The sequence below is a fragment of the Diplotaxodon limnothrissa genome, linkage group LG19 (genome assembly GCF_057381915.1).
Source record: "Diplotaxodon limnothrissa isolate DT_005_m linkage group LG19, D_limnothrissa_male_GT1.1, whole genome shotgun sequence".
Taxonomy (NCBI): Eukaryota; Metazoa; Chordata; class Actinopteri; order Cichliformes; family Cichlidae; genus Diplotaxodon; species Diplotaxodon limnothrissa.
In genome coordinates this window covers 7,370,270-7,395,126 of record NC_140614.1, presented here as the reverse complement: position 1 = coordinate 7,395,126, position 24,857 = coordinate 7,370,270, and the positions used below count along the sequence as shown (strand labels likewise).

General features: G+C 40.1%; 1 protein-coding gene across 3 annotated transcripts in view; it reads left to right on the top strand.

The window, feature by feature from the left end:
- The window catches only part of klc1a (kinesin light chain 1a), a 41,764-nt gene that overhangs the window by 9,411 nt on the left and 7,496 nt on the right, over nt 1-24,857 (top strand). For 2 of the 3 annotated variants that reach the window (XM_085379155.1, XM_085379154.1), the window contains exons 3-13: nt 456-686; nt 1,029-1,107; nt 6,948-7,176; nt 7,950-8,037; nt 10,701-10,802; nt 14,745-14,918; nt 15,194-15,293; nt 15,555-15,607; nt 16,075-16,142; nt 16,363-16,471; nt 17,823-17,984. In XM_085379155.1, coding sequence (XP_085235281.1) covers nt 456-686; nt 1,029-1,107; nt 6,948-7,176; nt 7,950-8,037; nt 10,701-10,802; nt 14,745-14,918; nt 15,194-15,293; nt 15,555-15,607; nt 16,075-16,142; nt 16,363-16,471; nt 17,823-17,984 — 1,395 coding nt within the window. The remainder of the gene's footprint in view (nt 1-455; nt 687-1,028; nt 1,108-6,947; nt 7,177-7,949; nt 8,038-10,700; nt 10,803-14,744; nt 14,919-15,193; nt 15,294-15,554; nt 15,608-16,074; nt 16,143-16,362; nt 16,472-17,822; nt 17,985-24,857) is intronic. The other variant, XM_085379156.1, reaches the window with a different exon arrangement.

Here is a 24,857-nt window from a genome sequence, read left to right as displayed (position 1 = left end):
CGCTGATTCATTGTTGATGCTTTAGCCTTTCATCGCCATCTCCCAGCAAGCTTTGTCTAATAAATATACAATACACCGTGCACACACCCCACAGACTGAATTTTCTACCTCCAGCATTTTTGCTTGGAGTTGTGGTAAAGTGTAATTTTCCTGCTCAAACACCCCTCATCTAATTACAGCCCTCCGAGCCTTTCACCTTAGACTGTATGCTTTTACCCAAAGTGCCTCACTCTAACATTAGTGGACACACATGTAGTTGTGATGGCAAGTGCACACTTACCCCTAGATAGCTTTACTATCTACCATCCACATGGCTTTGGTGGAATTGTTTTAGTAGACAACCTTCTACTACATATATTAGTGTAAATGTTGTTATGAGAGGATAAACCCAACTGTAAATACAAAAGGGTCTGTATGATTGCAGACATTGCAACATAACCGCCACCTCTTTGCAGGTGATGATGGCGCTTTCAAACCACCTGAGCTCAGTTGAGTCTGAGAAGCAGAAGCTGAGGGTACAGGTACGGCGACTCTGCCAGGAGAACCAGTGGCTAAGGGACGAGCTGGCCGGGACACAGCAGAAACTGCAGAAGAGCGAGCAGAGCGTGGCTCAGCTGGAGGAGGAAAAGAAGCACTTGGAGTTTATGAACCAGCTGAAGAAGTACGACGAGGACTTGTCCCCCTCTGTGAGTGCTCAGGGCTTAAGAATGTGTTGCGATGCTTTTATCTAAAATATGCGTGACCATCTTATCATTGGAACCAATATTTTGGGGGGTTTTCCCCCCAAGCACCTTATCAAAAGCAGATACAATCAAAAGATGTCAGTATACACCATCTCACACGTTTTAAGTATGTGTGATCTAGACCCAAACTACAAAATGACTCTATCTGCTAATAGATTGGCAGTGTTTCTCTCGTCATTTAGAAACATTCAGCTATTTCATGAGCAATATCTCCTCCTTTTTGCTTTTGGTCCTCTCTCCCTTCACTGATCATCCTGCTTGCTCTCTTCCTCTCTCCCCTTTCAGGAAGAAAAGGATTCAGACTCTACCAAAGAGACTTTGGATGATCTCTTCCCAGATGATCAGGATGATCAAGCCCCAGGCAGTAAGTGCTGTACTTCTTCATCCTCTTTCTGCTTTGAGAGACTTTCACTCAATTTCTTGTCCTTGGACCCAAATATGAAATATAGTTTTTGGGCTTGGGATGTAGATTTCAGTGGCACACTCTTTATTAACTCCTAAATACTTTTGCAACTATAGAAAGAGAGAGCTGTGAGAGCTGTAAGTAAACTACTGTTTCCACCATATTAAAAAGTGGCATCTGAATGCTGTGACATGTAGTTTTAGTTTTTTAATCCCTGATAGACTCTACAGTTTTACCGCTGTAAAATTAAGATCGCCATGGGAACAGAGCTTTGCATCAGCAGCTGTCTTGTAATTTACTGAAGCTGAATCAGTGGATGTTTCCAGAGTCAGATAAATTGTGTAATACATGATGACAAGTTCTGGTGGTGAGCATGTTTGTGTGTCCAAGTACCACTCTCTTTCAAACATGTATGCGCCAGTTTTTTATTGCTGCCATTGTTTGTTACCAGCCTTTTGCTCACTGTTAGATGGGCTGGTCTTTTCAGTAGCTCATGATGTAAGACCACAAAGCTTTATGGCTGTAAAGCCCCATTAGTCAGGACCTAGTTGAGCCAGTGAAGTTGTGGCTCTGGATATCAAGAAAGGACTTAAAATGTAAATGTTTGTTATATCATGGTAAAAAGAGGAACCCATAAGAACTTCTCATCCATTATTTGGTAACATGTTATGTATCTTATATTACATTATTATAGTCAATTTCCAGGGGAGTTTGGTGGCGCAGTGCTTAGCAATGTTGCCTCAGAGCAATAAGACAGCAGTGGTTTGAATCCATTATCTGGCCAGAGCCTTTCATGTGGAGTTTGCATGTTGTCCCTGTGTCTGTGTAGGATGTCTCTAGGTACTCCGGCTTCCGCCCACAGTCCAAAGATAAGTAGTTACTGGGATGATTGTGTTGGCAATTTTGACTGGTAATTCTAAATGGGTCATAAGTGTGAATGTGAGGTGAAAGTCATTGTCTGTGTTAGCTCTGCTCTCTGTCCGGGGCTAGTGATAGGCTTCAGCAACCCTGAACTGGATAAGCAGAAGATGGATGGATAGTTATTTTCCAGATTAATTATTTGGACTAAATAAATGTCAAGAGGTAGTTAAAAAAAATAGGAATGGGAATTGATAAGAATTTAGTGACTCTGACGTTTGTGGATGTTCTCGTTACTCAAAGAAGTAATTTTCACAAAGAACACTTTTCTTAAAAGTGATGCACTACATTACTTAATTACTCCTGGGAGAAAGAAATTTGTTGTACTACTCATTATGTCACTTTCATGTTCTTCTGTAAAATGACCTGAAAGGGATCTTTTAGTAATTACCCTTTAAAAATATAAACCTGTAGCCAACACACCAACACAAATCTCTATCCTAATAATGACACACAGAATACTTAGCATTACACAAAGCCTCTCTCAGTAGAAGACAAAGCCAACAACACAAAGTAAAGATGACTTCAAAACGACTTTAAAATTATCGCCACTGTGATTCTACTGTAGAAACATGAACAGGTGGAATTGGAGGATACAGCCTGATTGCTCATCACTTTGTTACCTGGGCTGAGGTCGGCATTCACTCAGCTTCAGCATCACTCTGGCTTCTTGGCAAGCTTAGTGTTAGCATGCTGCCTCTGCAGATGCTTGCAAAGAGCCGAAGTTATGTTAGCAGCATTATGCAGCTGTTTCTGTCCTGGATTCAGAGCCAGTATTTTCCTCCTCCTGCACATGAACTGAAATCAGCTAGTGTGGGTGCAAATGGAACCGATAAACGAGAGTGACAATTCCAAGAAATTAGACTGACAGGAACTGGTTCTCCACTCCTATCCCTACATGTCATATTGTCTAAATTGCTGTACTGACTCAAATTTTTTTTATTAATATTAATGAGATGATCTCCAAAAAATGCATTTGATGAATGCACAGTTTCCAAAACACTGGTTAAAGAGACCCCACTTCAGGGACAGTTTTAAGATTAATGAAAAACATTTGTTTTTTGCTCCCAAAGGTTTTATTTTCCATTTTTTTCCCCTTTATTGCCCCATTTGCCTCATCCCGTGTGGTATCAGTTTATCAGCCAGTCTAATTTGCTGACAGACTGGGCTGTAAACGGTTTGCCTCTTGTGCTGTGTAACTGCTGTAATCCACCGCTTAAGCTAGACTACAGATATTTACGCTGCATTCATATTCTATTTAATTTAATGAAATCTTTTACAGTAAAAGCATTTCCTTTACATGGATCGCTCACTTCATTATTGTGGTTTTGCGTATTGCCCTTGGGAGGGTGGTGATAGAGCACTTGCTGTGAGCACCACTAAATGAATTATGATGAGACAGAGTTTAATGGCATGTAGCTGTGAGCGAGAAATTGGTTGGAGAACAAGGACAAGGGTAATACCAGACAGACTTTATGCATCATAAAGCTTAATAAAAATGTATGTTGAGATCAATACTCCATAATTATTAAATAATGTGTTTCTCTTTGGAGATGGTGAGATACAAATGACACTGTAAAGGGTCTATATTGAGTTGGTCAAGGAGCATGCAGTTATTGCAGTACACCTGCACCCATTCACATGTCAACACATAAATGTTGTGTATACACACCCACACATACACAAATTCCTGCTTCTGCCCACATCAGTGCTTACAGTAAATACTGTCAGGTAGCTACATTTGATGACAATGTATATACATTTAAAATGAAGAGAAAATGAAGTGCCAGATGTGCAGAAGACTGGAGCTTAGAGAAGCAGCAGCTTTAACTGCTACAGAAAAGAAATGACCTCCCATACTGTATCGAATCAAATGAAGACTAGACAATACTCTTAAGAAGTAACCAGAGTCTTTCAGGTGTGAGCTGGTAAAGGACTGAGACAGAACTGAACTCGCAGAGACGCAGTGCTTCATCGAATGCCTTTTGCACTGGCATTAATCCTCTCTCTGTATGAAACTGAGCTGCCTGAGGCTCTGCATGAGCTCAGTGGATACTGGGTTAGTGCTGGAGTAGATTAGATGTCTTTCCTTTCCAAGCTGATTCAGACTGCCTGAAAAGCTTGTGGGGTTTTGGTAAATTGCTGTCAGCAGGAAGAAGACAATGGTGATGACATTCCTGCTTTTTTAAACCACTCAGGGTCTTATGCAATGTTTTTCTGTGCTAATATTTACATTTAACTCACTTAGCGTTGACACTAAATGAGTGTCACAGCCTGAAACATATTCCAGCATATTTGTGAATGTTTGGGGCAGATTTTAACTAGAATCATGCAAAGCAGAGGTCCGGCTCCAAAAATAGAGCATCCTGCACTTTTCATAGTGCGACACAGTGACTTTTTTTTCCCCCCTTTGGTAACAAGTACTCTCCAACACAGTGCTAGGGGTTATGTAAATCGGGTGGGAGTACTCTTAACAAGCATGGAAAATGACTGCCTTGTCAATCAAAGCGCTAAGCATCATCCACATATTTACAGAAGTGCACAAAAATCATGTGAATAATAAATCTTAAAATCAAAGTCAGAATCGGTAAAGAATACCAACAAACTGGGTCAACAGTAACACGTCCACATGTAACACAATTCACTGCTCACGCTTCACTTGTAGCTGAGAATCATTTACATTGATGGAGTCTCGCTTCTGCTTCCTTCTTCCAGCAAGGGTTTGTCGTGTTTTGATGATGAAGTTGTGTTTTCGGTCATTATTCAGACGTTGGCTGGTTCCAGTTTCTAAGTTTTGAGGATTTGATGCGTTTATTTGTAGACATCAGTTGACTCATAGTGAAGATGTGTGAGTTGACTACATACCTGCTGTTTTTTGTCCGTTTCTGTTCTGCTGTCACTGCGTTACTTTCCTGTGAACAGCAGCAAAGGCAGGCTGTGGTTTGCCAGCACTTCAGAACACCTGGAATCACTTCGTGCCCGGACATTTCTCTGTGGTCATTGTTATTACTGCAGTGGGCGGCTCCTACTCAAAACCTTACTGGCTTTCCTTCAGACTAAATACAGAACTGCTTGCCTTTAATAAGAAACCCCATCAAGTGGTTTCCTGACCTCTCACACATTCATGCATTCTTAGACACTCGCATATAGAGACAGAAAGACAGACAAACAGACTATTTATCACAAGAGACATTCCAGTCATGTCCTTCTGGCCCAGTTAAATGTAGCACTCAGGAGCTGGTACTTGAGCTGTGCGTAATGGGGAAAAAGAGGACATTGTTTATGGGTGAATAAGCTTGTTTGTGTTGCACATATGTTAAAAGGCAGCCAGTTTGTGTTTGCTCTAGTCAGCATTGACCCTTTTATATCATCTTAGACACCCACTGGTTTCAAATACTTCTTTCATTTTAGAGGAAAACTGTCACATAACCAGCCTATCAGCTTTCTTTTCACACGTCATCTCCTATAGAAAACTTCTATTAAACTCCTGTTATTAATAAACCTTTGTTCTTCTGTCATCCATAGTCACAGACTCATTCAGGTTATAAAGATTCAGCCATCTGAGCCATATTAATGAAATGAATGAACTGCAGTTTACAGTATTGCTATTTATGAATGATTAATATTTATTTTATTCCATGTGATGGGATATCAAATTTGCCTAATTGTGTAATGTTGTGAACTGGAAAAAGCAGTTTCACAAAATTACACAATTGCCATCTGGCCTTTCTGTGTGGAATTTGCATGATCTCCACGTGTCTGTGTGGGTTCTCTCCGGGAACTTCGGCTTCCTCCCACAGTCTACAGACATGGGGTGAGTGGGGTTAGTTTAATTGGTGACTCTAAATTGGTCGTGAATGCGAGAATGGTTATCTGTCTCTCTGTGACTAGCCGAAGTGTCTATTAGCGGCTGGTGAGGTCTGATCGACACTGTTTATTTTTACAAAACAGCTCACAAAGCCTTTTGCTGCTCAGCTGGTTGGAATAGAGTTTCTTTTCATTTGAAGCAATTCATTATCAGGGATTGTAACATCTGTAACATCCTTTTACTGAATCAGCACAACTTGAATAATAAATATCAATATATATAGCCCTTTAGAGGTGGACTTGCTAGTGTGTTTTGGATCATTGTCCTGCTGCATAACCAAAGAACACTTAAGCTTGGGTGCAAACTGATGTTAGTTTTATGCCAGATGTAACAGGACTCGCACCTTCCAAAAAGTTCACCTTTTGTCTCGTCAGCCCACAGGATATTTTCCCCAAGTCTTGGGGATCATCAGGATATTTTTTTGGCTAATGTGAGACGAGTCTTTGTGGTGTTTTTTTTGGTCAGGAGTCAGAACTCTCCCATGGATGGCTTTTTTGCTCAGACTTTTTTTGTTTTATTGATGAATATGGGCTTTGTAATACTTTTCAAACTGATAGATGTCAGTGACTTTGTTTCTCAGGTATTTCTTTAGATTGTGGTGTGACGTGTTGCTTTTTGAGATAACTTTGTCACACAGGTTCTGTTAAGTGATTACAGGTGTGGCAGTAATCAGGGCTCGGTGTGGTTGCTGAAATTCGATTCAGCTTTCTGAAAAACAGGGTTAAAAATAATTCATTCATGATTTAACAGGATGGGACAATTTTTTTTGTTGTTGTTTGATCTGAAACATGAAAGTGTGACAAATATGTAAAATAATAAGAAATCAGGAAAGAGGAAAATGTTTTCAACTTTTTTTTCCATACCTTTTCACAGCCCTGTGTACAGTATATCACATTACTCTAAATAGGTCAGATACAAAATACCAGGTTGTACTTAACAATCATTTTCTATACAGTGCAGTGATGGGTTTTTCCTAATTAATAATTCATTTACTTTCGTATTTTTTTGTCTGTAGTCCAGCCAGCCCACAGCAGCGCTGCAGCAGCTGCTGCTCAGCAGGGAGGATACGAGATTCCTGCTCGACTGAGGACCCTCCACAACCTGGTGATCCAGTATGCGTCTCAGGGCAGGTATGAGGTGGCTGTGCCTCTCTGCAAACAGGCTCTGGAAGACCTGGAAAAGACTTCAGGACACGACCACCCAGATGTGGCCACAATGCTTAATATCTTAGCCCTTGTTTACAGGTAAACTCCTGCAACATCTAATAATATGCACATGCATTTTTATGTATTTATCTTTTTCTAATGAAAGCCGGTGATGTCCTGTTTTTAAAGAGATCATGTTGCTAACTGAAGCGAGGTGGTCTATATAATGAATGAATTTCATGCTCAAAAAAAGTTTTGTTTGTAGTCTGCATTGTTTCATAAACTCCAAAATCCTCTTAGACTTAAACAGCTTTTAATGAATTCTTGTGTTTGGAAGATATCATAAAAAGCTAAGATTTTAACATTGAGATAATAACAGCACACTTTGTCACCCTCACAACACTGTGACATGTCTCTTGAAACCTTTGGCAGGGATTCTTTAAGTGTTGTGTGACTGGCTTCTTAATCAGAGCTGGATGCTTTTGTCAGAACAAGCCAAACGTAGCCTGACAAAGATTTATAGGACAGTAACGGAAGTTAATTTTCCAGCCCAACTAGACAGGAGCAAAGGAATGACGCCTAAAACCTGGACAAATGTCGCACAGGATTGTTGCCATGTTTTTCCATTTACATAAATCTAAGCCACTGAACAATCAGCTTGGGCTTTTGATTTAGTTACCTAAAACAATGAGAGTCTGGGGTGACTTGTTGTCAGTACTCTTGTGCACTGGCTGTGGGAACCACTGAAGATGGTGGCCCATTAGTTGAACTTGTCAGCATAGTTTATGTTTGTGTTCATGTGTGCTTGTCTGTTATTCTGCCCATCTCTGTGTCTGTATTTCAGTCTAACTCTGTCTGCTTTGGTCTCTCAGGGATCAGAACAAATATAAGGAGGCCGCCAACCTGCTGAATGACGCTCTGGCCATCAGGGAGAAGACACTTGGCAGGGACCATCCAGCTGTGAGTGTATTTGTTGATACATTGCATGTAGGTCTTCTGTTGTGCTCTGTATTTCTTGCTTTAGACAGGTGAATGATGTTCTTTGTTGTTTCGGTGTAATCCCGTTGATATTAATGGGGATAGATGTGTTGCACTGTTTCACAGCATGAATTATTTCCAAATGGAGGTTGTTCTTACAGTCAGCGGTGGTGAAACATGAAGACAAATATAGTCATTTGTTAAGACATTCAGGCCACATCAACAGTATTGTAGGTATAGTTGGATGTATTGATTTCCCTTCTTTGAGAGCTTAGCACCATGAGTGAAAGGTAATTGGACCAACAGGTTGGAAAACCACACAGGGTAGCATTCTCTGCTGTAGAAAGAGCTCAGTGCTTTCATGCAATGGCATTATCATTTCTGAAACTGCTTAGGACCATCAAGTTCTCCACCAAGTAAGTGGTTGCTGTCAACAACAAGACAAATTTGCTAGGTCTTTGGTTCTTCAGAATTCAGGAATACTCTCGTCTTTGCACTTAGCTTAGCTCAGAGAAGCTGCTTTAGCTCTAGCTATAAAAATTATCTTCTGAAAATTTTGAGTATGTGCCAGACTAGGTGCTTGGAACAATTATGCAAATGTTACATTGTGACAGATGAGTCACAGGACTGTGGGCAGTTCAGGAGCATTACTTTCTGTTGGAGAGAAAAACTCCCTATGGATTTCAGGTTTTGTAACTTTGCAGACATTTTACTTGCATTTGGGGGAAAATATATAAACAGCACTATAGAGTTTATTCTATTGCAGTACTTTAATGTGATCTGGGCCAGTTGATGAGTTTCCCTTCAGCACATGCAGCCATAAATCCTGGAGGCCCTTCCTGATGAAACCCAAGAAGCTGTGTATCCTCACAGTCTTAAACCAAGATTTTTTTTTGCGTTAGGTGAATATGTTAACTACTATACTGTGGAGCTTCAGACCGTTTTTCTGGTTCATAGAAAATATGGTTGGCCCAGTGCACTTTATTACAGTCTTTATATTATTTATTGTAGAGCACATCTGTTTACTTCATATCACACAAATATCTCACAAAAAGCATAGCAACCTACCTCATACATTTAAAATGATACCGTAGCATGTGTTTATCCAAGGCTGTGACAAGCAGCGTGGGTGTCATTAATAATTTACCCCGGCCTGTTCTCAGATTCTTTAACCTCTCTCTGTCAACGTGACTGTACGCATGCAGCAGGTTAACCCCAGCAGGCCTGTGTCTCCACTGTTCGGACCTTCGTCTCTCTTCACTGTGTGAAACAGAGGTTAGCCCTCTCCACGTCTTCCCCTTTTTTCCAAAGAAGAAAGTGATTTTTTTTTAATTTATTTTTTTCACCCCAGTGATCCATCACCCAGACGAAATCTGACACATTACCTGATATGTGATTAAGTATAGTGATTTTTCTTCCTCTTAATCATATCATTTTTATAGAATTTCTTTTCTCTTCTTTCTGTTTTCAATGTGCGGTATTGTAAGCCACTTCTAACTTTAGCCTGACGGGCAAACAATATGTTGAGGTCATGTTCTCTTTCCTAATCAGTCGTGAACTTCTGGGTAAATCATGTACCGACACACATACATAGGTCAAAGTGGACTTGGACTATGAAAACTGGCTCTTGGTTTGCCACTAAAAAGAAAGGCGACAATCTGCTGAGGTAATTGAAAAAGGCGGAGTTGTGGTTTCGACTGTAAAGAGACACAAACACCTTGATTTTGAGGTCAAAACCCCACCAACTGAAGTGTCCAGTCCCTGAGATTCCCGTTGACGCTGCTACTTTGGCTCTACATGGATCTGGCTGAGTCTGACAGGGATGTTCAGGAGACATGAGCACTATGATCTGAATCGCAGTAGTGTTCTGCTTTCTGTGGATATAATGCTAAATTTAGTCGTCAAGTCTGTGTGTCGTAATGCTTTCTGAATCTAATTATAATTAAAATAATTATGTAAGTATGTGTCTGACTTTATGACTCTTAATACAAACACAAGATTTAAAAAACATGGATGTGAAACTGTGAATTTGTCTGTAAGATTTGAAGGCTTTAGGTTAATCATCGACAGGTTTGTGATCAGACTATATAATCTGTAGCTCCTTTGCTTTAAAAAAAAAAAGTTCTCTAAATGTTCTTTTTTATATTTTCACCATTTTTGAGATTGTGACATGAGGACAAATTAAGTCTTAAAGAGCAGAAAAAAGTGTTCTCAAACTGTAGGAGTTTTGTCCCTCTCTTCCTCCCATCTTCCTGAATAAGCTCCCGTTCCTCCCATCACTTCAACCCTCTGCCCTTCCTCTCGTTTCCTCCCACTCTGCTCACATGGCTGCCAGAACTTGGTGTGAATCAGAGATCAGTGCTCACCTCAGGTCCCCTCTGCAGTCTCCCCTCACTCGTCCTGTGTGCACATGTTGGAGATTCATCACTCAGCTGATTTGGATCAAATTACAGCCCGGCATAATCACTTCCTGTTTCCCCACATCCTCTTATTCCTTGTCAATTTCTCACTCATCAGACCAATGACACCACTCTGCTGTTGTAGACTCTTGCGGTTCCACACATTGTGCAAATGAGTGAACATGTCTATGAGGCCAAGAAGAATAGAGCATTGTGGGATAATAAATGTGTTTGTGTCCCTATCAGGTTGCTGCAACTCTCAATAACCTGGCTGTCCTGTATGGGAAGAGAGGGAAGTACAAGGAAGCAGAGCCTCTGTGCAAGAGAGCGCTGGAGATCAGAGAAAAGGTGGGTACGAGGTCATCAAACACTGTGATGAGTCGATGCACTAGCGAGTACTTTCACTTATAGACAGACTTTGTGCCCCTGTACTGAAACACTTCAGACTTCACTCAGAATATTTCATTTGGAGGCAGCAGAATGAATAGTAGGAATTAAAATATTCAGACAGCACTCAGCAACTGACCACTTGTCCCTTCAGCTTTTCATTTCAACACAGCAGATATTTACTATAACTGCAACAGATTAACTTGTTTAGAATATCTAAATTTTAAGTTTTGCACATAATTAACAACAGTATTAGCTTTTCATGTCTAGTGGCAGTCACTTGTGTTTATTGTTGGATTTAACAAACTATGGACACTATGTGACACATTTCGAGGCCTCATCATTAGTTTTTAGATACCACTGTGTTTTATTTGGGGGTGGTGACCATGTTTATGAGATGGTGAAGTGCTAAGTGTGTGAATGTGTGTGTGAATGGGTGAATGACTGAATGTAGTGTAAAGCGCTTTGGGGTCCTTAGGGACTAAGTAAAGCGCTATACAAATACAGGCCATTTACCATTTATGTTATTAGCTAACACTAGCAAGCTTGGTTAGCAAGCTGCATTTAACCGTGTTTAACATACACAGATAACTTGCTTGATGAGTGCAATAAATACTTGATTATACTCATATAAAACTGAACATAAACTTCTTGGACAGCTAATTTGTAGTTCAGCTGTAGCTGGCAGAAGTCGGGCCTTGCACACAGTGATCGGCTACGGCTGTTTGAGTTGGCATGTGTGTCGTCCCCCCCCCCCCCCAAAAAAAAGTCAACTATACTTGTTAAGAAGGATTAAAAAAAACAAAATTGATATGTTGTGATATAATAGATTTCAGGTTGGGGTATCACCAACGACTGAGGCCTCAGAGTAAAACAGCAGTTGGCCAAAATCTGGAATTAAAAAAAGAAAAGCAGCAGTGAGTCTTTGTTCTTTCCAAAAAGTGTTTTAATATATATATATTAGAAAGTACATGGTAAATGGTAAATGGCCTGCATTTGTATAGCGCTTTTCTAGTCCCTAAGGACCCCAAAGCGCTTCACACTACATTCAGTCATTCACCCATTCACACACACATTCACACATCTACAAAAACTACATAAAACTCATAAAGTCATAAAGTCTGTTTTTTTTTGTTTTGTTTTTTCCTCACTGCTTGCATAAGAAATAAACTGTAGTCAACCTCCTTTATGTAATTTCTCCTCTTTTTTTTTTTTTTTTTCTTTTTTTTATCAGTATTCAGCCTTCGTCACAGGGCAGGCTCTTTATCCTGAGCGAACGCTACTGTTTTGCCTGTATTAATTTGATACTTACAAACGAGCCGCAGGAGACACTTTCTGTTGTTTATGCTCAGCTCTTGCCTTTGAACAAACCCACTTCTCCTTCGTCTCCTTGAGAATGCAACGTCAGCTTTGGTTAAGCCGAGGCATTTAATTTTTTTTTTTCTTCTTCATGCTTCTTAAACTGAGATGATAATGCACTTGCTTAAGCCGGAGTGGTTTTGCACATCCAGGGCATTGCAAAGTGACTGCAGCAGAACTGCTGAATCAGAAGGATGTTTTTTTCCCCCTCTCGTCATTCCGCCTTTTTGTAGAAACTCTGGAAAATTCAGCGTGTGTGTGTGTGTGTGTGTGTGTGTGTGTGTATCATATCCTTTTCACTTTGCCCTCACTAATCTGTCAGGGCAAAGTAAATTGCAGTCTGTATCTGTTGAAGAAAGTTGTTGAGAAAAAGGAAATATGACTCATCTTAAAGTTTCCCTTGTGAAGTATTGAGAAAGTGTTAATACTTCTTGCTTTTAACCTTTAGAATTATTTGAGTTCATGGCAACAGCAAAAATGTGGAATGCCAGCAGTGTTATTCTTGTAAAAGATTCAAGATAATAGAAACTTGCAGATGACAGACTGCATTTAAACAATGGATGTAGGGTCTGCTATGTAAAGTGAAGCCAGTATACAAGTGTCTTAAATATGTTGTCTTTGTAATGGTCAGCAGTATGAATCCTCTGGTTGCATAAAAAATTTATGAGAAAATCTATGAGAAAAGTGTCCTTGGCCTCCTTCATAAGTGAGTAAGGAAACACTTTACCTGACAAGTTTATAAGCTGATCACTAGTTTCAATTTTAGTGTATATACCATTATATTCATTTTGAAAATTGGTCCCCATTATGGTAAAACAACAAGTATAAAGGAGGATATGCTTTAGGCTGGGTCTGCCTTGTAATCACCTAGTTGCTACCACATGAGCACGCAGTGTGTTGGTTTCTCAGTCATGCATACATCACATCTGGTTTCAAAACACAAAGACGGTGATTGCAAAAATGAAAACAGTGATGAAATCTTTTTTTCTTGATTGTGTTTTTTTTAGTCTATGCTATAGTTACTCCAGTACTCGAATATCTGCAATTATAGATAACTTAGCAGATCTGCTACCTGCAAGAACTTGCAGCCTTTCCTCTTTTCCTCATATCTGACATTTTCAGTACCAAACCAGAATTTTAAGGTTCAAATTCCAAGGTTTAAGTAACTAATTTTTAATTAGAAAAGGGCGACCAGAACATGTATGTAGTGTGTTTACTTTGCCTGAAAGCTTTCAATAAGCCACAGAATTTTTGCAGAACATTTGGTGGTTGAAGGCATCAGTAGGCATGATCAGATCCTCAGCAGTTTTGTGGTGCTGATGGCAATCTGTTTTCTAGCTAATGCTGTTTACAGGAAAGCGTTCAGATGTGTTATGTGGTGCAGGAGGAGGCGATTGAGGCCAGGCCTGAGTGAATACTGTAGGTATCTCCGCTCACACAGCTCTGCACCATCCTGTGGATCAAAGACGCTGTCGGTCTCCAGCGGGGGGGGAGGGAGGGAGGGAGGGATCATCCTGCAGTTCTAAGACCTCACACAAACTTACCGAGCAGTAAACTGAAACTAGAAATCAAAACAAACTAATTGTTCACTTGTTTTCATTTACAACCATAAACGTGACACTCAGGGTGGTTTCTTTTTAACTGATCAGATCCCTTTCCCAACAACACCAGCCACCCATGTGTGTTCACTGATTCCACCCGTGCACATCCTTTTCATTTTCTTCTCTGTTTTCTTTCCTTTCATCCACCTATGATTGCTACATCTTTACTGGGCAGTTAGAATCATATAATAAGAAAAAATATTATTGCATTTTTTTTGTGTGTGTGTGTGTGTGTGTGTGTGTGTGTGTGTGTGTGTGTGTGTGAGAGAGAGAGGGGGGGGGGGTCATTTAACATCTAGCCCCAATACATGTCTTTTAGTCTTGCTGCACTCTACTCTAATGACCTTTACTCTTCTTAGCTCACAGGAAGAGGTTGCAGTGCTTAAAGGCTGTTTCTTAATCCAGAAGTGGTTTTTTTTGGGGGGGGGGGGGTTTGGGTGTTGTTTTTTGTTTTGTTTTACAGCTTTATTTATTTTTTTATTTATTAAAGCAGGTTAGTAGCCTATTAATCCACAAAAGGCCAAAATTCCTACGGAGGCATGTACTGTATGTAGCAAAGGCTACAGGCTTGATCCCCAGTACTCTAGACCAAATTTACACATGTGACATCTTCTGTGCACACTGCTCCAAACATACGTGTAGTGTAATCAGCGGCACTACAAACAGAGTGCAGCAAGTCAAAGCAGCTTGGCAGGAGATGAAACAAACATTTCCAACGTATTGACAAACACCCTTCCGGTCTTCCTGGAAATCCAAATTTACAACATTGGACCTGAGGATTTAAACTAGGTTGCACATTTGAATGTTTACACTAGTGAAACTCAGTAGAAGGCGCTAAATCCGTCTGACCAGCATTTCTCATGTTGGCTAAGTGTTACTGACCAAATAGCACATGGCAGAAATGGGTTGTTTAAAGTTCATATCTCTTCCTCTTTTGTCCCAGGTGTTGGGCAAGGACCACCCAGATGTGGCCAAGCAACTAAACAACCTGGCCCTGCTGTGTCAGAACCAGGGCAAGTATGAGGAGGTGGAGTACTACTACATGAGAGCCCTGGAGATCTACCAGACCAAACTGGGCCCAGATGACCCCAACGTGGCCAAGACCAAGAACAACTTGGTGAGAAGGATGGAAGTATTTGTCAATTTGCGGAATAAAAATCAATATCTGCAGATGACAAGTGGCATGAAAATGACAACTCTTTTTAAATTATTTTATTTAAAAAAAAAAAAAAAAGGAAGAAGAAAAAACTAATTCAGCTTCTCCCAGTCCTGTGAAGCTTCTTGTGTGTTGCTGACATCCCATTGCTGGACCTTACTGCTAACTGCTGAAGAGCGAGCTCTGACTTTGCTCATTCGCAGTGTCATGTTGTTCTTATTGTTTGTGTTTTTCAGGCATCCTGTTACCTGAAGCAGGGCAAGTTCAAGCAGGCAGAGACCCTGTATAAAGAAATCCTAACCCGCGCTCATGAACGGGAGTTTGGCTCTGTTGATGGTACAAAGTGCTCACACACTTTTTATATTTCAGACATTGCAGATAGTAGCTTAAACTTAGAGTAACTTGCATGCATGAACAACTTTATAAGTCTCTCCTTTGAAGTAAAGGTTAATATGTTCAGGCTGCTGTTATTTTAGTGAAGGATGGAGCCGAAAAGAAACAGAAAACAGCACTTCAGAGTCAGAGTGACTTTTCAAAGGTGTCTCTAGCTGCTTATCTGAGTTTGTCAGGACTGATTGTGTGTATGTTTCTTTGCAGATGAGAACAAACCAATCTGGATGCATGCTGAGGAGAGAGAGGAGCAAAGCAAGGTGAGAGCCTGAAACATATATACAAGTATAATTGTAATTTCTGTTGTGCTTTCTTAATTTTGGGTTTCAGTGTTAAAGACAAAACCTTATAATTGCACAGGATCAAAACACACCAAGTTTTAAAAAAAAACTTCTGCATTAAACTTCTCTGAATTCTTTTACCTTATTTAACATGAAATAAGAAAGACTGACTTTACAAAGATTGGATTAGGATATTAAGTCTCAGTAAAAACTGATGATGATGGTCCGAGTCCTTCACTCTCCCATCTAAGAGTTCATTTCATGGTTTAATAGGTTTAGATGTTCTGGGGAAGAAGTACTGATCCAATTATAATCCCACTGCTAACACTTCTCCATGTAAACTGACTACATACAATGTAAGCGGGTTGGTTTCCATCCTTAAATGTCTGATTTATTATATCATATATGCAGATTTCTTAAATCTAAACCAAATTGGTGTTTCACAGGGGAAGCAGAAAGACGGTTCACCATTTGGAGAGTATGGAGGCTGGTACAAAGCCTGTAAAGTCGACAGGTCAGTGTTTTTCCACGGAGTAAATATGGGTGATACTCTCAGCACAGGAAGCAAACTGATACATGATATATATAAATGTTTACACATAACAAAATGTAGTAAGCAATTAAACCAGCTGTGGCCAACCATCTATAAGACAGTCGTGTTGTTCTTGTTGTTTTATTTTCTTTCGCCAAAACGATTTTCTGTGACATTAAATTTCCACCGGTTGTCGTTTCAGCCCCACGGTTACCACCACCCTGAAAAACCTTGGTGCCCTCTACAGGCGGCAGGGCAAGCTAGAGGCAGCTGGGACCCTGGAGGAAGCTGCGATGCGTTCCAGAAAGCAGGTGTGGCCTCTGGATAATGTGACTAACAACACAGGACTGTAGATATAGAAGCAGATGACTTGTTATCGGTGCTCAGATGAAACGGGTCCGTTGAGCATTTGCGTCACATTAAAAGGCAGAAAATGTGTGAGCTGCTGTGAAATTGGAAAAATGCAATGCACTCAGAATCCTGGAGCGTAGTTTGGTTTCTTTGGTGTTGTTTTTAGCTGCCCCTGATGGTGTTACTTATGAGACTTAATGGAGTCTAAGTCCTGCAGCTTTTATCCTGAATTAGGTTTTCCATCAACATGTAAACATTGAGTTATTCAGTAACAGACACACATGTTATTAAGATAAAATTCCCCATTGTCTTGCTGAAATTACAGCTGTAGAAACTAAAATAACATTTTGGTAATTATTACAATAATTCCATTATAACTAGTCGGATCTGCTTTGGGGCCTCGTTTTAACACCACAAACTTCCTTTGATATATTTGGAGCGTTGTCATTTTTTGCTTGAGGAAAGATTCGATCCCGATATGAATGTAACCTTTAATCAGCATTTAGATAATACAAGTGGAGAAGGTTTTAGTAGAAATAAAATAAGCGACCAGACTCTGCCAGCATGATTGTTTGGCAGTGTAACGTCCCGTGTTTGTTTTTCCCTCCTTGAATAATTAAACGCTCAGGCAGAGTCACAGAAAGTACTTTGTACTGTGGTGTAACCGTATTGTTGGCCAGTTTTAATTACGCAAGGTAGCACTGGAAGTCACCAGCTAACAGAAAAGCTAATTTAGCTGCACTGGCACCATGGGTTTGCTGTTCAAGTTTCACTATATTAGATGCTTACATGTATGTTCTTTTAATCACATGGTTGCAAAATTTTTTTTCCACCAAACTGAACGTTTAAAAAAGTCTTTAAGATTTCTGTAAATATCAAAACAGCAGTAAAGATAGTCAAAAATGACATTCTGAGATTTCAGAATGGGCAGTGACTTCTTAGGTAGGTGCTTTCCTCTAGCTCCATATTGAAAGTGTGCTTTTTCAAAAATGGTTTAACTGAATTTCTAGTGGTCAGCAAGCTAATTTACCAATAATTAGTTGGATTTTTTTTTTCATTTTCTGTCCTCTGCCAGGTTTATTCTGACTGCTAATCAGCAAATCCCAGGTGCTGGGTTTAGAGCAGCAGGCAGTAGAAGTCTATAGATTTAGTATTAATTGGATTGGATGAATTAGCACTTGTTGCTGACAGCTGTACAGTGTATCTGTGTAGGTGAGGCTGTGCTGGAGGTCCGACTAGTACATGGGTTTAGCTTATGCTTAATTGGATTTGTTGAACTGGCATTTATTTATTGTTGTGTGCACACATCAGGGTCTGGACAATGTGCACAAGCAGCGCGTGGCTGAGGTGCTGAGCGAGCCGGAGGCCCGAGAGAAGCAGCGAAGCCGCGAGAGCCTGAATTCTGACACGGTGAAGTATGAGAGCGGGCCAGACGGCGGCGAGGAAGTGAGTATGAGCGTGGAATGGAACGGGGTAAGTACAGTACACAGCCCTCGGCACATTACTGAGAGTTCTCAAACCAGGGACACAGACATGTCGACTTGAAATAACTCCTATCTTTCTGGACTGACGTCATCCACAAAGTCATTTTACTTGTTAAAGTTTCCTCAGCACAGAAACTATAATAAACACAGTTGTTAATGTAAATGCTAAAGTTTGGTCACATTGAGCTGGCTTGGATTGGATTATTTTATTTGCTGTCAATCAAGCCAACTGATGGTTCCCTATAAAGTTATAGTGAGAATGAGGGGCCACTGGAGGCCAGTGAGGGGATTATCTCTTCAATTAGTGGCTTCGGTCATGAAAGATACAGTGAGGTTGTTTCTTCATCTATGACTAAAATGTTTGAATGAGGACTTAAATCTTGTCCGACTAGCTCAAAAGGATCAAACTGTACAATGCTACACTGATAATCCTGACTGACAGTCGCAGTTACTCTGCTCTCCCGCTTCTTCTTCCTGCTTGTGCGTCGCTGTTACCCTGACTTTGATTAATGAGATCAAGTGAAAAAATGCTCTGCTGGAGCATTCACTTGGCTGGAGCTTAAGTCGTTGGCAGTCGTTGAGTCGTAGCTCTTTGTATAGTTTAGTATAGTATAGTATTTTTCACTAAACTCTCTTTTATTGTACAGCTTTTCCAACTAATGTCTAAAAAGCTTTAAAAACCCCTCTGGTCACACACATTGATGCCACCTCGCTGCCTCAGCTGCAGACCGACTGTTCTCAATCAGCTGGTACATTTCAGAATATGCAGAATTTTCTCAGCCTGTCCTCACTGCAATGGCAGAATATGTAGTTATAGGGTCGCTGTAGGCTGCTCACCACCTTATTTCTAAAATGCTGCTCCTGCTGTTGCTTAGAGCTGGCCTGCTCGCATAGCAACAGTAGTCATAGAGCCCAGAACAACCAATCAGCATCTCCTATTGCACCTCTAGTTGTAGTCCTTGCAGGCGGTATGGTGTGACACATAGCTGTGCCTATAAACTGTAGCCTGTCAATGGATTATTAGCACACAGCAGACGATCGCCTGCAGATCTCTGGACCTATTTATATCAGGAAAGGAGCCGGACTCATCTGGAAAGAACTTTAGCTGGAAGGAAAATCTGACAAGGAGCTTTTGTTTTGTCCTTAAATCTTCTTTGATCAAACAGTAAATGAAGTCAGTATAAATACAACGATCAATCAATCAACTATCGGCCTTTAATTGGATTTGAAGACACACTTTATTGATCCCAAGAGGGAGCTTTCACAGCTTCTACACCAGCACAATTCCACAGCCTACGAGTTAGAGAGGATTTACAAAAGTAAATGGAACTTAAATATATAAAGAACTAGAATTTGCAAAAGCACTATGCAAGATTCCAGTAGAAGTATTATTTTGGAAATACTGGGTGTATCCAGTTATTTTCATACACTATTTGTGTATTATTAGCATGCACTTATCTTCTTTTCAAATCTCTACAATAGCAACATCATTCTGCAGCATACTGAAAATATCAATCTTTAAAATTCTGTAATTTTGTATTGCACTTGTATACTATCAGTTGCAATTGGCTCATATTTCTAATATTAGATGGATAAAAACAGATATGTCTGGGGATGTTTATCCTCCACTGCTTCCCTGCAGTTGTCAGAGTACATTTTGTTTTTCATCCTGTCAAACAAATCATCACTTCCACTTCAGCTCTCTCCACAGGCAGCTGTGAAAACCTCTCTCTTCTCACTTAATACAAATGAGTCTGTGACTCATCAGTCTGTTCTGACTCAACATGGGCTCTGTACTGTACTCCTTCTTTGTTGATGTTGGTGATCTGCATGTGTGTACTTGTTTATGTTTCTGATCGTTGCATACGTGTGGTGATCTGCTGCCAGAGAATGTAAAGTGTGACTTTCCCAGCCTTTTGTTCTTTTCCATTTGTTCCTTGTTAGCTGCCAGAGAAGATGGGAGAGTTCAGACCGAATAAATGATCAATTCTGATTATCATTAAGTTGACTTGTGTTGCTGCTCCCAGCTATTTTAGTTCATTTTCTGGGATGAAGATAAAAAACACAAAACTAAACATTTAGTTCTGTTACAAAAAAGTTGATCTTTCTGGCTACTCTCACATGTCTCTTTACCTGCACCCCTCTGTTTATTTTGTGGTCACCTAACAAGGTTTAACTTTACTGATATGTATTGATGAGCTATGTTCCAGACACAGCGTCTCTCTCCACCTGATTGAGCTGTATAAGTGCTCCACCTAGTGGCAGAGCCTGCCAGTTGTCCTGCACTCTCACAGCTGTGATAGGTTTAGGTGTCCATTCATAATACTTCTGGAATACATGAGATATGATTCCACAACCGTGTTTTTGTTTGTTTGTTTCTTCGTGTAAATTCACACAAAACACAAACCTTAGAAAGTTTGAAGCTTGGCCTCTCTGCTTTCTTTTTTTTCTTTTCTTCAGATTCTTGCACAAGCTCGATGTTTCAGCCTGCCTTTAGCGCATATAATTCGATTTTTTTTTTTTAATTAAAAATATAATTGAACCTGGTGGTGTGGCCTCTGCAGCTCACCTCCTGAAACCAGACGTGTGAATATTCCTGTTTTATAAATGTAGTTTTTTTTTTTTTTTATGCCATGTGACTGCTGACATTAAAGTTAATTTACATAATTCTTCAAAATAGCTGCCAAAAGAAAAGGCCAGGGGCGCTACCAAATGGTTACACAGTTGTGAGTTACATTTACAAACAGGTAATTTCATGGTAAAATTATAAATCATCCTAATAACCACACAGAGCATTCAGGCATTTAAGAGTCCACCCTGACATTATCTGTCTGCTGCCTTAATTTAGTTTAGTTTGAGTTTTAGAGGTTTGGGCCTGAGAGTGGACGAGACCCGAGGCCATCTGGAACAAGCTGTGGAAAATGGCCGATGGCCTTGGAGAAGGAATATAATGCGGTCTGGATGGTTTTGTTCTCCCACAAACTAGAAGAGGCTGGAACAGAAGTGTTATTGTAGTTCAGTCCCCCGACTGCACAACCATTATTCTGTTAAAATGATCTTATCCTACCTCATATTTGTGAAAATACAGAAGTATTATTATTTATCTCTTAATTTTTATCTCCTGCTGTGAGTCCTGTGATTTGGAAAGAACAGATTTCATTTGAAAATAGCTACTTAGAGCAATAGACAACATCCAGGGTTTCTCAGGATTTCCCCATGTAAAGTTGGATTGTTGTGAAAATAAAACTGCACATAAAATTTTTTTTATTGCTGCTTTTATGAGAATCTCTATAACACAGAGGTTAGTGACGCAAACACTAGTGGTTACCAATCACGCTCATGTGAGACACAGATCTCCTGAAGATGTTTTTAACAGGTTTTTTGAGCTCTTTTCCCAAATCAGAATATTAAAATAATTGCTTCTGATCAAATTATGTCACTGTAATGACTGTAACTTAAAGCCCACCCATACTGTGTTGGCTGTCCAGTACAGTGTTGGGTTTTGTTGTATAATCATTTATTGATCTCTGTCTTCCATGTGTTGCACTGGCGGGTGGAGAGACGCTGTGTCTGGTTTGTCTGTTAACCTCTCAGTCTTTGTCCTGTATGCTTCCCTCCTTTCTTCACCCTTCTTTAATTGCTCCTCTGTATCCATATCTCATCTTACTGTCTTTTCCCCTCTCTTTTACTGTTTGCATTTGCGTCTTTCTCTCTTCAATCTGCTCTGTCTGACCGGCAGGCGTAACTCCAGATGCCTTGTAGTGGTTCTAAAAATTGTCTTCTGCATGACGGATGCCTCGCCTCACCTCGCCTCAGCCCCTTCAGCTTTGCAGTTTTCCTTCAGCTCTTTTCTGTGGCGGGATTCTTCACACCGGGTTCAACCACAGCGATAATGTTGCTTTTACACCCCAATCTCAGTTGTTTTTGGGAACAGGAACTGTGTGAAAATGGTTCTGGCAGAAATACGGAGACAGCTTGTGTGTCCGAATCCAACCCTCTGCTTTCTACTTGTGCTAAAGCACTGCGCTAGAATGTGTATCTGCTGCGGGTGGGAGAGGACTGGGGTGATTTTTCTTTATGGCAACAGTAAACTTGTGCTTCATACCTTGATATTTCTCCTTGTCCTTTAACTCTGCTCCTCTGCTTCCTCTCTTTCTGTCACTCTCCTATCTTTAAAATGTGCTTTCGTTTTGCTTGTAGACTTGTTTTTGGAGGAACTTTGAGGGGTGTTTGACACAAAGTTCCTGAACTGAACTCTTCTTTAACTAAAATTATGAACTTTCTTATTTGGTACAAATCTGACCACAAGATCAATTAAAGTTTCATCATTAAAATTTCATGTCATTAAAATCAAAGCAAAAAGTGGATGACCAAAAGAGATGACCAAATATGTGCTATATTTAGTTTTAAAGTGGAGCAAAATTTTGGTCAGAACTTTTCTTTGTGATTAAAAAGAGATCAGTGAAGTGTTGCTGAACAGGTCCATCGATTTTAAAGGCCAGGGTCACGCAGAATGACTGCAAAATGCAACAAGAATGTGCGTGTTTGTATCCAGTGGATCTTTATCTTAAACAGTGAACCAAACTAAACAGCAAAACAGGGGGAAAAGCAGTAGCAGTGCCGCTGTGCAACAAATTGTAAACTGTGTTTGAGGTCTAAAAATGACAGATTGTGGTTTAAAAAACACAGGAAAAACAACAACTTCCTGCTGTGTGAACATGACATCCTGTGTTCAACCCAGGTGCAAATGATTGATTTAAACCTCAAACTTCATTAGGCTAAAAAAATTAAAACATTTCAGCACTACAATACTGGCAAAGGCATTCACAGGAGCAAAAGTGATGACATTTTGTTGATGTCGTGGTCAGATGAGCCAAAAACAACAACAAAAAAGGTCTGAGAAGGCTTGAGGTCCATGTTAAAGCCTCCTTCCTCCTCTCTCTCTCTCTCCCTCTGTAGAGGTTAGAAGCTTCTCATCTCTCTTTTATCATCCGCGCAATTTAATTCAACATTAGCTTTTAGAATCCGTAGTGATAACTGAAAACGTCTCATGTGGTAGTCACGTAACACGCTGTAAAAAACATCGACTTTACTCGTCAGCATGATCAGGAGCACCGCTGATTGTGGCTCTGTAGGTTTGTGCTCCTGTTTAGAGTTTAGTCTTTGCTGTGTCACTCTGCTGTCTCATCATTTGCACTGATATCAGACAAAAACATGTTGTGATGTCAATAAGAGGACACATAAAGGTGATTGGAGTTAATGTGCAGTGGGCTTACATGGTTAAGTCTCGGGGAGAAACGCTGCAACAGTTCAAGTTTTCCACTTGTCAGGTTGGGTCTTGAAAAAAGTGAAGCTTTTGGCCGATACAGAGCCTAAACCTTGTGTGTTCTCTCTGTTTACCTTCTGTATATCTGTGTATATAGTTGTCAGGGTTTGGTGTGGGGGGGGGGGGGGGGGGGGTTACAGAGAATTTGCTGTATAAAAGCATTATTGTTGCATTTGCTGAAAGTTTAGGAATTTAATTAGTCTCCTTTTCAGTCTGATCTCACCTCCTGCTACTAATCTTCTGCGTGTGCTGTCCTGTTTGTGCATCTTTCTTAACTTCTAATAAAACTTAAACTCTTTGCTCACCTGAACCTGTGCCTGTCGCCTCTTTGTGTGTTCCTTCTCTTTTCCGTGTGTGTGTCATCATAACTGAGTGAGCTCTAAACCTGTCCTGCTCAGATACAGCAGCAGTGGAAGGAAGAACAATCACCATATCCGCAGTCCAGTAAATTGAATCTTTTATGTCACTGTTTAAATCAGATAATGGATGTTCTGCAGATTTGAAAACTCAATTCTGAAAAAATGCATATTTAAATTTAATCTCCCAGAAGCTCAGAGGGTAGGTTTATGTCAGAAATCAATAGCATATTATATTCTTCATTTGATTTCTGAGGTATGTTTGGGTGATGCTTAACTGTCTCTCTAGCTAGTTACAGATCAACTTTTTCCCCCCATATTTTAGGTGTGCTCTAGTTTTTAAAGGTAAAAGTCACGTTGATGTGAAAAATTCAGTTTATTTGGAGTATGAATTGGTTCTCCATGACTACTTTGACAACTCATGGCAGTAACAGCTTTTAAACTTTGACATGGTTTTTTTTATTAAAGAAAAGTAACCGATCAAAAGTTTAAGCAAACATTAAAAATCATTGGAACTAGTTAATTCATATTTTGGATCAGTTTTTCAATTATTATTGTAATTTATTTCTACATTTTTACAAAAATAAATGGAGTTCTGCCAGGACTAGGAAGTAACTGACCTATTTTGGCTTCACCACTCTGATCCTACCATGTTGCTGGATATGATGACAATGGTTAATGGAAACATTTAAGGCATCCAAGTTGGAAAAAATATGAAATTATGTGGGTTTTTTTTAAAAATCTATGTATAGCCTTTTGAGTCGCTCTCTCCCACACAAGACGCTGCCCTATTCCTCAGTCAAACTTCTGATTCATTATTATTATTATTATTATTCAACAACACATGTTGAAAGGAAGTGGTGCAGGTGAGAAACTAGCAGGTCCAATAAAGTGCATCGAGTTTAACAGTCAGAGATCAAAGCTGTGCTGAGACTAAATCAGGGGTGGGCAAGTCCAGGCCTCGAGGGCCGGTGTCCCTGCAGGTTTTAGATGTGTCCTTGATCCAACAGCTGATTTAAATGGCTAAATTAGCTCCTCAACATGTCCTGAAGTTCTCCAGAGGCCTGGTAACAAACTAATCATGTGATTCAGGTGTGTTGACCCAAGGTGAGATCTAAAACCTGCAGGACACTGGCCCTCGAGGCCTGGACTTGCCCACCCCTGGACTAAATGAAGATGA